Here is an 11,957-nt window from a genome sequence, read left to right as displayed (position 1 = left end):
GGACAGTAAAGTTTGCCTTATGTTCAGCCTAAAACAGCCTTGCAGGAGTTTGTGACCATTTGCCCTTGTTGTCCCTTGAGGTGCTCTGGTGAACAAGCGTTTCCCCAGATCCTGATGCACACCCCTTATATACATATAGGCTGCCACCACGTCCCCTCTGAGCCTACACTCCTCCAAGCTGAAGAGTCCCATGGCTCTCAGCCTCCCCTCATAAGGTCTGTTCTCTTGTCCTCTAATCAGGCATGTGGCTCTCCACTGGACTCTCTCGAGCCTCTCCACATCCTTCCTGAATTGCAAGCCAGAACTGTACACAGTACTCCAGCTGCAGCCTCACCACGGCTGAGTACAGTGGGAGGACGACTTCCTGGGTCTTGCTCGAGATGTGTCGGTAGATGCGAGCCAGCGTTTTGTTTGCTTTGCTGGCTGCAGTGTCGCATCGGTGGTTCATGTTCATCTTGTGGTCCATAGCAATCCCCAAGTCTCTTTCAGACGTGGTGCTAGCAAGCACAGCATTGCCGAGCCTATGAGTGTGGTGTGCACTCTTTCTCTGGAGGTGGAGCACCTCGCCTTTCTCTGTATTGAATGCCATCAGGTTTAGATCTGCCCAACTTGTAAGTCTTTTGGGGCCAGTCTGGATTGCCAGCCCATTCTTTGGGGGGGTTGCACTTCCCCATAGGATGGGGCAAAAGAGCCAGATAGGTGCAGCCAGACAGGGGCCATGGGTGCAGCCAGCCAGAGGCCAGGAGTGCAGCTGGACAGGGGCCAGGGGCGCAGCCAGACATGGGCCAGGGGTGAACCTCACTTTTTAAAAATGATTTGTTACCGAATCTTCCTTTTTAAAAATGAGCTATGGTGCTGAACGTCCTTTTTAAAAGTCACATTGCTGACTCTCACTTAAAAAATACAACTCACATTACTGAATCTTGCTTTCTAAAAACTGAGCTGTATTCCTAAATCTAATTTTTTTTAAATGAGTTGCATTCCTGCATCTTGCTTTTAAAAATACAATTTGCATTACAAGTTGAGATTTTGCAATGTTGTTTATTTATGCAATGCGCTTAAAATATGAAATGGTTTTCATAATATGCTCCTTATTCCCACTGAAGAGTAAAGGGTGGTATGGTGAAGGGTTTCCAAGATCAGCCGGGCAGCAGGTGCAGGGGGGCGCTGCATCGGGCCCCGGCTGGGCGTGCGGGGGAGCCGGGCGAGGGCCCCCGAGGGCTGGGCGTGCCGGCTCGACGCGGCGGTGCCGGGGTCAGACGCGGGCCGCACGGGGCAAAGCCAGGCCTGGCACGGCTAGTCAGAGCGGGGGAATGAGCAGGCCTGCCCCGCCCCTCGCAGTCGCCATTCCGCGGGCAAGGGGCGGGGACGGAAGTGGCGGTGTTCCGGCGTGCCCCGCGCGTGGCGGAAGCGGAAGTGGAAGTGAGTGCGCTGGGAACCATGGTGCCGCTGGGGAGGGCGAGGCGGGCCCGCGGCTGCCGGGAGCTCGGTGAGAGCGGGGCGGGGTGGGACGCCGGGCGGCGGGGGTGACACGGGCGTCGCGGTGCGGCCCGGCCCGGCCCGCGGCGCCCGGCCCGGAGCCGACACGGGGCTGGTCCCCGCCGCGGCCGCTGTCTTGGCGCTGGGCCTTTCGGTGCTTCTTGACAGGTCTGCTGGCGAGCCAGGCCGCGGCGGGCGTCCGGGCGGGCAGTCCTGGGTTCGTGCTGACCAGTGCACGGCGCTGCGTGGGGCCCGGACCCCACCACGCGCCCGGGCGGGGGAAGGGCTCTCGGGGTCGTGGTCGACTCCTGGACCCACGCGAGCCGGCAGCGCAACGGAGCCGTTGGCTAGGCTGCCCGCACTTCGCCCTGCGCTGGGTCCCGGGACGGGGTGCCTCCCTTCGACGCGGCGCTGGTCAGGCGTCCAGTTTTGGGCACTGCACTTCAGGAAGGACGCGGACAACCTCGAGCGGGATCAGAGAACGCTGCTTGTATGGTTGGGGGCCTGTGGGCAAGGAGGGACTGAGGGACCCGGATCTTTTCAGCCTCCACAAGACGAGGTTGAGGGGGGTCTTGTGGCCACCTATACATTTATCGTGGTGGGGGGCAGCAGGGAATGGGAGACAGTTGATTTACAATGGCCACAAATTGGCAGAGAGCAGATTAAGGTTGGACATTAGAGATAATTTCTTCGTAGTGAGGGCTGCCAGGATCTGGATTGGGCTTCAAGGGGGGTGGTGCTGTCCCCTACCTTGGGGGTCTTCAAGAGGAGACTGGACAAGCACCTGGCTGGAGTTTTTTGACCCCTGTGCTCTTTCCTGCCTAGGCAGGGGGTCAGACCTGATGATCTGCTGAGGGCCCTTCTGACCCGAGCATCTCATAGACATTTGGGCTGGAAGGGACCTTGGAGGATGTTTGAGTCCAGCCCCCTGCCCCAGGGGCAGGAAGTCAGCTGGGGTCATAGGATCCCAGCAAGATAAGCATCCAAATGTTTTGAAGGCATTCAAAGTAGGTGCTCGCACCAGCTCTGGCAGCAGTCTGTTCTAGACCTTGGGGGCTCGGGCAGTAAAGAAGTTCTTCCTTATGTCCAGCCTGAAACAGTCCTGGAGGAGTTTGTGATCATTGGTCCTTGTCATCCCTTGGGGTCCTGTGGTGAGCAGGCATTCCCCCAGATCCTGATGCACACTCCTTATGGACTTATAGGTGGCCACCAGATCACCCTTGAGCCTGTGCTTTTCCAGGCTGAAGAGTCCCATAGCTCAGCCTGTGATCGTAAGATCTGTTTTCCTGACCTTTGATCATGCACGAGGCTCCCCTCTGCACTTTCTCAAGCTTCTCCACATCCTTTTTGAATTGTGGAGCCCAAAACTGGACTCAGTACTCCAGCTGCTGCCTCACCAAAGCTGTGTACAGCAGGAGAATGACGTCCTGGGATTTGCTCGAGAAGCATCTGTGGATGCAAGCCAGCATTGCATCTATGAATCTTGTGTTTCAAACTTGTATAAACAAAGCTATCTCAGGTGACGGGCTTTAAAGGCTTGGAGTTGCTTTGAAGCTGGTTTGTGTATCAGCCGAGACAGATGCAAGAGCCCTCTCGTTGTCTTGATGCAAATGTGAAATGCTCCCTGGATAGGGAATAACTTGCAGGAGCCGACACCCTCGAGAGCTGAAATGAACAAGCGCCCCTCGTCTAAATAGTTTTATTCACTCTTTTCACTTCTCTGTTGCAGATGAGTTGTTACATTTTCATTTTACGACATTGCACTGAATTCGATTGAACAATGGGGGAAAATAGTCCTGACGACAATGTTATCTGCTATGTAGTAGAGGATGATGAGTTGACCCAAGACGTTAAGATGATGAGGTTTGTGGATAAAAATGGACTGCTTCCTTCATCATCTGGGACAGTCTATGACAGGACAACTGTTCTAATTGAGCAGGACCATGGCATATTGGAGGATGATGAGGATGAAGGACATTGTGGAGATCATTTGTCTTTTTTACCAGAGGGTCACGAAGAAGGATTTCATCTAATAGCAGATCATGAAGGAATGTCCCAGGGTTATGTGCAACACATTATTTCTCCAGATCAGATTCATTTAACTATAAATCCTGGTTCAACTCCCATGCCAAGAAATATTGAAGGAGCTACTCTCACTTTGCAGTCGGAATGCCCAGAAACCAAGCTTAAAGAAGTAAGTAGCCGATTGTAGTGGTCGAGCGGTGCCCACCTCCAGTGCCTTTGATCTGGAGGATCCCAGAGCACTTGAGAAAGTTATTTGTGATGAAGTCATGGGGGCACAGCTACATGCTTCCCTCTGATGTTAAAGATAAATGTTGCAATTAAATCTCCTGAGTTGGTGGAGAAATCTCAACCAATGTTCTTAGCTACATTGAGTGGCCAAATATTCAAGGGGCCCAAAGTCCTGCTATGACTCATCGGCTGAGCGAGGGATCTGATGATGTGCTGTTATTTCAGTGGGTGGGTGCTCTGTGACAGTGTAGTTAACGCTAGAAGGGTGATGCTGTGAAAGCTGAAGATCCAAGGCAGTACTGCTTTAACTTGCTTCAGCGACTTGACATTTGATCTTGCCTAGTCAGTTACAACCCCTGAGTACAGAACCAAACAAAGCAAAACCTCCGGATTGGATACGAACTTCCTTGTCAGCCTGAGGTGTGTCCAGTTCTTAGGAAAATCTCTGCTTCCAAGCTGGTGCCAACTTCTAGGTCAGTTCACATCTAGTAACTTTTCTAAAGTGTGAAACCTTTGTTGCACTAATTGGTTTGAAACCAAAACTGCGCAGAGTAGGTGTGTCTGTACCTTTTTGCTGCTTAGAGCAACAAGGAGCAAGTGAAATTCTGGAAGGCAACGACTGATGGTCTTGGTCAGTGCACAGACTTTGAATCAATTCACTCACATGAAATGGGGCTGGTTCTGATAGCAGGGCGCTATTTACATAATGAATTTTAGCTGTGTGGAAAGTGAAAGCCGTGGACAGATTTTCTTGACTTTTTTTTTTTCCTGCAAAAACAGTGAATTGTGGGGCGGGAGGTAGTTGGCTAACTCTAATACAACTTGTCAGTATTTCAGCCATCGGGCCCATGTTGCAATTTTCCCTTTGGATGCGCTACCACTGATGTACGTGTTTCTCTTGAAGACAGTGGAACAATTTGTGTAATTTGATTCTAACTCTGAGGCAGGGTTGCAGAAACAAGCCTTTAGTTAGCATGGACTCAAGGTTTGAGAGCCCTGAATAATTCAGGCAAGCAGGAGACCTTGCGTGTAGTTCAAGTGGCATAGTAAAAGTGGGTCAGTAGTAACAGCAGCCTCTGAGAGACGAGATGGGCAGAGGTCAGGCTCAGCCAGTCTGTCAGCCTAGGAGTCCAACAGAAAAATAGTTCCTTACTCAGTTCTTATTCATATCAGCTGCTGTGGCACCCTGGACTGTTCCCTGCTCCTTCATGCCAGAACTGAATTCCAGCATGCCTGCCTGCCAATGTTTTTATAGGACATTCAGTTTGCTCTATGCAGCTTCTTCAAACAGGATGTGCTTGCTAAATCACTGTGGAACACTTTCAGAATGGGTTAAATGTGACCTGAAAAGAAATTTTGGGTTGTTCTGTATTTTTTAAGTGCTAACAAGACTTGGAAAACTGTTTTGTAACTATAATAAAGCTGCAAATACATTATAAAGTCAGGTAGTGGCTGATTTGGCATTCCTGGAGGGATTCACTCATTCTCCTGCTATCTAGAAAGATTATAACTTGGTAGTGATGGAAATAACTTTCAACCAGCTGGTTCAAAACTTTGATCTCAGTGGGTGGGAAAGAGGAGACGGGGAGGGGAAATGTGGAAATTCTGTTTAATTCAAATGCTTGGAGTAAGGAACTTCAAAGAATAGATGCCCCTTCACCTTGTTCTAACATCTGAAAAGCTACCGTTCCGGTTCTTAGGCCCTAGGGAAATGGAAGGAAGACAAGATATTGCAGATATTTGATGTCAAAGCAGTTACTTCTGAACATTTGGGTCAATGTACAACGTCAGCAGAGGACTTGGCTCTGATTTTTTGCTTTGTGAGAAAGTAAAGACCCTTAACCTGCCCTGCTAGCTGGTCATTCCACCTTACTACCCCATAGAATAACTAGCTGTCACCTCATTCATGTGCTGTTTACAGGTGGAATTATCCACCCTGAGTTTCGTTTGCTTTCTGAAGCTGGTGTTCCTGGGTCTGGTGCTCCTCAGTCTGTAAAGCTGAACGAGTTGGACACTGTTTAGTCCCATGCATCGCCAGGTTCTCCTCATCCTTGCAGACAACAAATATAGTTCTAACTTCCATTTAGCTTCTGGCTGTGGAAAATATGCTTATTCTAGACTTCTGGTAGTTACCTGCCAGGGCCCAGCCTGCTCTCTTTACAAAGGACATGTGGACCGTACTACAGCCATTGCCCTCAACAGAAGTAGAATTACTTTGAATTTGTGTTCTGGCTGTCAGTGTTGGAGTCCTTCTGACATGTTTCATTTTTGTCTGTTCACATAATAGTGGCCTTAAGCCTGTTTCTGCTATGACTTCCATCAAAACTCTGCATGTCGGCTTCATTTCTTGATGTATGCTCCACGCTTGTTTAGTCTCTTCTGCACTGAACTTTACCTTAGACTGAGGGCTCGGTGTTAACTTGCCCACTGTACCAGAAGATGCAGCTTGCTTGAAATATCATGGTATATGTCTACCTTTCCAGAATGCCTTGGAAAACATACTAGCAAACCAGTGCTTTGGAGAAATGAAATAAGCAGCAGTCTAAGACGTGTAGTTAAACAAAGTTGATGACACTGTCACTTTTTTACAAGAGACATTTATCTTCCTTGAAAAACGTAACCATTTGAGCTGTATATGTATGCCGTGAACACATGGGGTATGCAGAAGTGAAGGAGGGCAGGAAATATTTGAATGACTTACTCAAGTGACTTTTGAGTAATCCATATATGTGCAGAACTGTCACGTTCTCTGGTAGCTGATATTGAATCTTCCATGGGGAGATTTTTGAGGTCACTGACAACCAACTTCTGAATGTAACATCATACATGAGAGCCAGCTTACTTCAGTGCTAGTATGTGTAAGAAACAAGTGGAATTGAAGCTGATAATCCCTGGTCAGGTTAATACACTTCTTTCCAGCCAATAAAATTCACTTTCTTACCCAGTGTCTGTTTAGTCCATCTGCTGCTATGTACTCTCAATTGTGTTCTGGCTCCTTTCATTTTTTTAAATATCAGGGCACCTCCTTATTGCCTTGCAGGGATGTAACCTTTCTGCAGTGATCAAAGCTATCTCCATTAATCACGCTATTACTGCATTGTGCATAGTTAGTTGGGTGTTCACTTATTGCAAAATGGGTGTGACCTTCTCCACGCTGGCTTTCCTCTTATATAAATACTGGATTTTCTAGTTCTTTATCTTGTCATTGGGGAGCATTTAAAAGTGCTAACCCTCACTGCTCTGTTTGTACCTGTCTAGAACTTGCTGCATGGCTGTTGTCTAGGTCTGTGGTGCATGTTCAGCATAAGCAGGTCTAACACCTTTGCCTTTCCCTGCATGCGTGCTGTCTGTTTGACCAAGAAATAATAATGCAGCCTTCCTGTCCAGCTGCTGGGATAGTCCCCTTGGCAAATTAACTCACAAATGTTACTTTGCTGGTACTTATGTCTGTCTACAGATAAGCACTGTTCACAACAGAGAGCTAACATGTCACGTCTCCAGGCCCTTTTTGTGTATGCCAATGTAAAATGGGAGCATGCACACAATGTAAATTCCTACAGAGGACTAATGTCACCCAACTCAGTAAGGAATTAACTCTGAATGAAAGAATCTGGGATGAAACAGTGCTGTTATAAATTGAGCTGGTAACAGATGCAGCCTTCATCCGTGTCTGTTAGGGTTAGCTGTCTGCTCAAGGCCAGGGGGCTGTTACTTGCTCCCCTGCCCCACAGTCCTGAGGTGCTGTATTAGCTGCAGGTAGCTATACTCTGGACCCCTTGTAGTTCACACAGGTGTACAAAAGTGTTGTAAATGACCCTGGAGTGAACCTCATTTATCCAGGTACACGGGTTTCCCTACATTGCATTGTTTTGGTGGCAGCATACCTGTGGATGCCCCTGTATAGACAGTCACCCATTAAACAAGGGAAAGCAGCATATCTTAGAACACATCAGTGTTCTGCAGCAGCTATGAGATGGGGCTGGTCTCTCCTGTCTGTGTCAAAAGCAGTTAAAATGCATGGGATTTCCCTATTCTGTTTCCATGAACAGCTGGTAAAAGCACCGGAGGGAAGGGCAGTTTGTGAGGAGCATATTAAATTGAAAGTGGTGCAGGCTGGCAGAGCATCTGCTGCCAAGAGGAGAAAATTGGAAAGGGAGAGGCCTTGTCTGTGGCACTGGAAGGCCTAGGCAGCAGGTCTGCACTGACCCTTCAGCAGCTGGCACATAAAAGCAAAAGGCTCTCAGCCCACCTGCTGTAGGAGTACAGCAGCTTTTCTTATGCTTCGCAGTCTGCTGGGGTTTTACATACTTTGCTTCTGTTGGAGTTATCTTCCTCTTTCCTTCTACAGTCTACTCTCCCCGCTGCTCTTCGCAGTCGTTAAACACTTCCTATGCCATCACTGTTTCCATTACGCTGCACACTTCCTCCTTGTCCCTTTCCTTGGACTCTGCTGTGCTGCTAGCACTTAATTCAACCCATATGTGACAAAATTCTCTCACTTGCAGACTTGGGTAACATTGATGTGTAGCTTGTGCAATTGAGGTCCCTTACTGAAAAACATGAGTACAGTATGCCCCAGCCTTAAGCTAGATTGCTCTCTGCTTCTGGGAATAGGTGGGTTGGGGTGAGGAAACCCTGCCTCACTCCAAACACGAGTCTTCTAAAACGAAGAGGTTTTCTTATGCACTGGCCTCACTCACACAACTTGCGGGTGTTAGCCCTTCCCCTGTACCTGGTGTTCTTGAAGGAATCAGGTCACTGATGTGTGGTAAGGAAATGGGGTTAACTGGCCAGTGTTTACTTTAATTTTTAAGTGAGGCTTTCTTTCCGCCAGTGCCCCAGCACACAGAAGGGAACACGTGCAGTCCAAAAGACAGGCCCACAGGAGGTGAGGATGTTTCGGATGGGACCTAATTCATCTTTTAATTCCCTTCAGTGAAAGGGGCCTCATTCACGAGCATGTCCCAGATAGCACCAGACATGGACCCCAGTGTGTCTCTGTTAGGGACAGCATGGTGTCATGTTGCCCCAGTGGCAAATGCTGTGTTGGATGGTGCTTCTGGTTTGGTCAGGCTGCATCTCTGGTGAATGGCTGCCACCTTCCGAGTTACTTAATTTCCATGATGCCTTTCAGGCAAGCAGGACCTGAGCTTATGCTCCTCTGCCATTAAAGGAAATCAGAGCTCCACTCCCGCATTGTGGGGCTTAGGGCTGCCAAGTGCCCAGTTGTCGAAATGTCCAGCTAGCAGAGCCCTCTGGCATGAGTATGGCCAAGAGAAGAAATGGTCATGTTTTCTAAGGGCCCCTGGTTTTTATTACCTCAGTTTCCAGGGGCCTGTCCTGCAACACTGAGCATCTTATTCTCAAAGGTGCTGAGCACGTGTAGTTCCCAGTGATCTTTAGATTCTCGGGCTTTTGTCTCTGAAAACTAGGCCCGCTGAATATAGCAGCAGGGCACTCAAACTCTGAGGCATGACAAATCGCTGGCTGCTTTTGAGCACTGTGGTCTTAGTGGCTGGAGTCTGGTCTTTTCTCTAACAGCATGGGCAAATACTAGGAGAGTTCAAAGCTCATGCTAGGCCTGTCCAGCCCCGAGTGGACCTTTGCTGCCCCAGCAAGAGAGAAGCCATTTGCGGTTTTGGTTTTTTGTACCAGATGCAAGTCTATTTAAAAGAATAGTTTGGGGAAGATGAACATCGTTTCCAACTGCCGAAGAAGGTAAATGGTGCTCAGATGCTGTAGTGTAGAATCCTTGGGTGTTGTGGTCTACAACGGCAGGGACAGTCTACATCTGTTCAGCTTCCCTGCCCTTCTCACATCTAAAATGGGATTTTTGGAAAGTGGTTGGTGTTGGCCGAACTCTTCTCCCCCTGGATTCAGTAAGAAGAATTCAGCTGGCTTCAGTGAGAACAGAGATAGGCCAGTGTTGGATGTTTTTTTGAAAATACCATGCCACAATTTAATTTTGAAATATTTTTTTCAAGAAAAAATCAACACACCGCAAGTCACAGGTTCCTGTAGCAAACTCCTCCCTAAGCTGTGTTGCAGCCTTTGTAGAGGGGGAAATGATATCTTGTCAGGTCAGGGTTGACTCCAGTTTTACCAAGAGTTTAGATTATGGATAGTGTAGGATGGTTTTGATGGGGACGATCCTGCCACACTGACCTCTGGAGGTCCCTTCCAGCCCTATTTCTCTATGAAATCTTTTAAGTAGAGATGGAGTTGCACTTTCCTTCTGTGGTCATTATTTACATTGTTGAGACCTGAAGGACCTGTGTTTGCTGATCTGCTTGAGAGCTACTTCATTTTCTGATGATAAGGGTTTCAAAGTCCTCTGGGGTGTTAAGAGTGGGATTTCACAAGAATGCAAAGGCATCTCGAAATATGTAGGCTAATGAAAAGGGCATTTACAGAAGAGAGACCTCAGCCAGTGTGCCAAAGACTTGCCGCTCCTTTTCTTTATGCCAGATAAAATGCAAAACATTAGCCAGATGCTACCTTTCCCAGCAGGACTGAAAGCACATTTAGGAGGCTCTTGCCCAGATTTAGTAAGGCTGCTGTGTTCTCCTTGTCAAAGCTGTGTTGTGTGTCACATTCACTCATATCCAGTGTTTCTGATACCTGGCATCTCCCAGAGCAGCACCAGTGTACACTTACAGCCTGACAACATGTCAGGGAATGCTTCCTGGCTCCCTTTTGGATGACCAGGCTGTCCCCACCAACTCCCAGCAGTTCTTGGACTGATCTCCTTTGTGTGAAGCAGAAATCTTGGGAGCGGTGCTGACTCATGAAATGTTTGAGAGGAGGGACCTAGCTGACATGCCCTTCCTGCTTGCCATGAAAAAGCTTGTGAAAATTTGCTTAGGAAACATGAGTTTGCATTGCAGATATGGTTCCAGGTGTCCACCCACAGCCCCTACAAGCATGAAACAAGTTCTGGCTGTGGCTCCTGGGATGAGCATGATGGATTTCATGCTGCCTGCCATGTTTTCTTCCCCTGTCACAGCTGGAAGCCCTGAGTGTTGTCTCTCTTCCCTCTGGTTCTGTCCTGCTGCTCAGTTCCTGGTACTGGAGGCTTTGCCTGAGCCTCTTCCCCCTGCAGCGTGTTGGGTGCTCTGGGATGGGCACAAGGGGGAGTGTAACACTTTAGGAAATGCGAATAGGCTGCTGACTTCTGTCTTGCTCAAGTTACCATGCGATTAAACTCATCTGCAGGGAATAGCAGGGAATCCTTCCTGCTCTGCTGTGACTTTGCTTTGTCTTTATAAGCATTGCTGGTCGTCCTTTGGAGTCGCGCTTCCACTTGGCAGCCAGGTCCTCAGCATCCTCGGGGGCTCTGGAATCCTTTTCAGACTCATGAGGGTTCCCAGCTGCGTCAGTGAAATGAGAGCTGTCAGTCTGATAACTAGCGCTGGGGAGAAGTCCAGTCTAGCGCGACTGGTTGATGATTTCTTCCACCTGATGAGAGAATAAGATTCAATTAACCATTCTGTCTTCCATACTGTGTGAGTTGCTAATGCCTCCCCTCCCTGCTTTGTGCAGAACGGGGTGATTTTTCTACCAAATCTAGTTTAACATGAGTCAGGGTTTCCAGCTGGACCACAGAGCTAGTTAGACTACTCTGTAGCCTTAAAACACCCCATTTATCATCTCATTGCAGTGCAGTTTCAGGTTGTGTCAGAGGAATGAAAGCTCTGTTAGTGTGAGCATTTCGGCTGGGTCTCCACAGACTCTTGCACTGCTGAATTGACATTTTCAATTGGCATGCAATCTTTGGGCTCCTGTGATCACATTGCTGCTTATTAGAACACAAAATGACAGAGAAAATGACACATTTTTACTGTGCTGCTGCTATAAGCTGTATTAATAGGTATGAGAATGTAGACTAAATGGGCCAAAGCAATCTACACTCCATGGTAATTTGTGTCCAAATCACTTGCATACCCATTTATTGGTGCAGAAAAGTATGCAGAGCTTGTTGAGGACTTGTCAGTTTGCCTTTGAAACTAGAAACCTGGTTGGGCGAATGGGTAGCTAAACATTTTAGATTCTTAGTTTGCAGTTGTGAAGCTCTCTCTCTTTTAGGAGAACTGGAAGACGGAGCAAAGCACACTGCAGATGCTCATATTAAATAAGGTTAGGATCTGGTCCTGCAGGGTGCTCAGTAACTGCTGCTTCCATCGAGGTCAGCAGTAGCAGAGGGTTTTCAGCACCATGCATCTAGA

General features: G+C 48.3%; 1 protein-coding gene across 1 annotated transcript in view; it reads left to right on the top strand.

Annotated features, from left to right (window-relative positions):
• Window positions 1-1,420: 1,420 nt before the first annotated feature.
• MTF1 (metal regulatory transcription factor 1) overlaps window positions 1,421-11,957 on the top strand; it is a 27,065-nt gene continuing 16,528 nt past the window's right edge. The window contains exons 1-2 of the mRNA XM_090056890.1: window positions 1,421-1,489; window positions 3,209-3,673. Coding sequence (XP_089913016.1) covers window positions 3,260-3,673 — 414 coding nt within the window. The 5' untranslated portion in view covers window positions 1,421-1,489; window positions 3,209-3,259. The remainder of the gene's footprint in view (window positions 1,490-3,208; window positions 3,674-11,957) is intronic.

The sequence above is a fragment of the Crocodylus siamensis genome, chromosome 7 (assembly GCF_052110815.1).
Source record: "Crocodylus siamensis isolate JL-2025a chromosome 7, ASM5211081v1, whole genome shotgun sequence".
NCBI lineage: Eukaryota > Metazoa > Chordata > Crocodylia > Crocodylidae > Crocodylus > Crocodylus siamensis.
The sequence above is the reverse complement of the archived record's forward strand: the minus strand, read 5'-3'. Positions and strand labels throughout refer to the sequence as shown.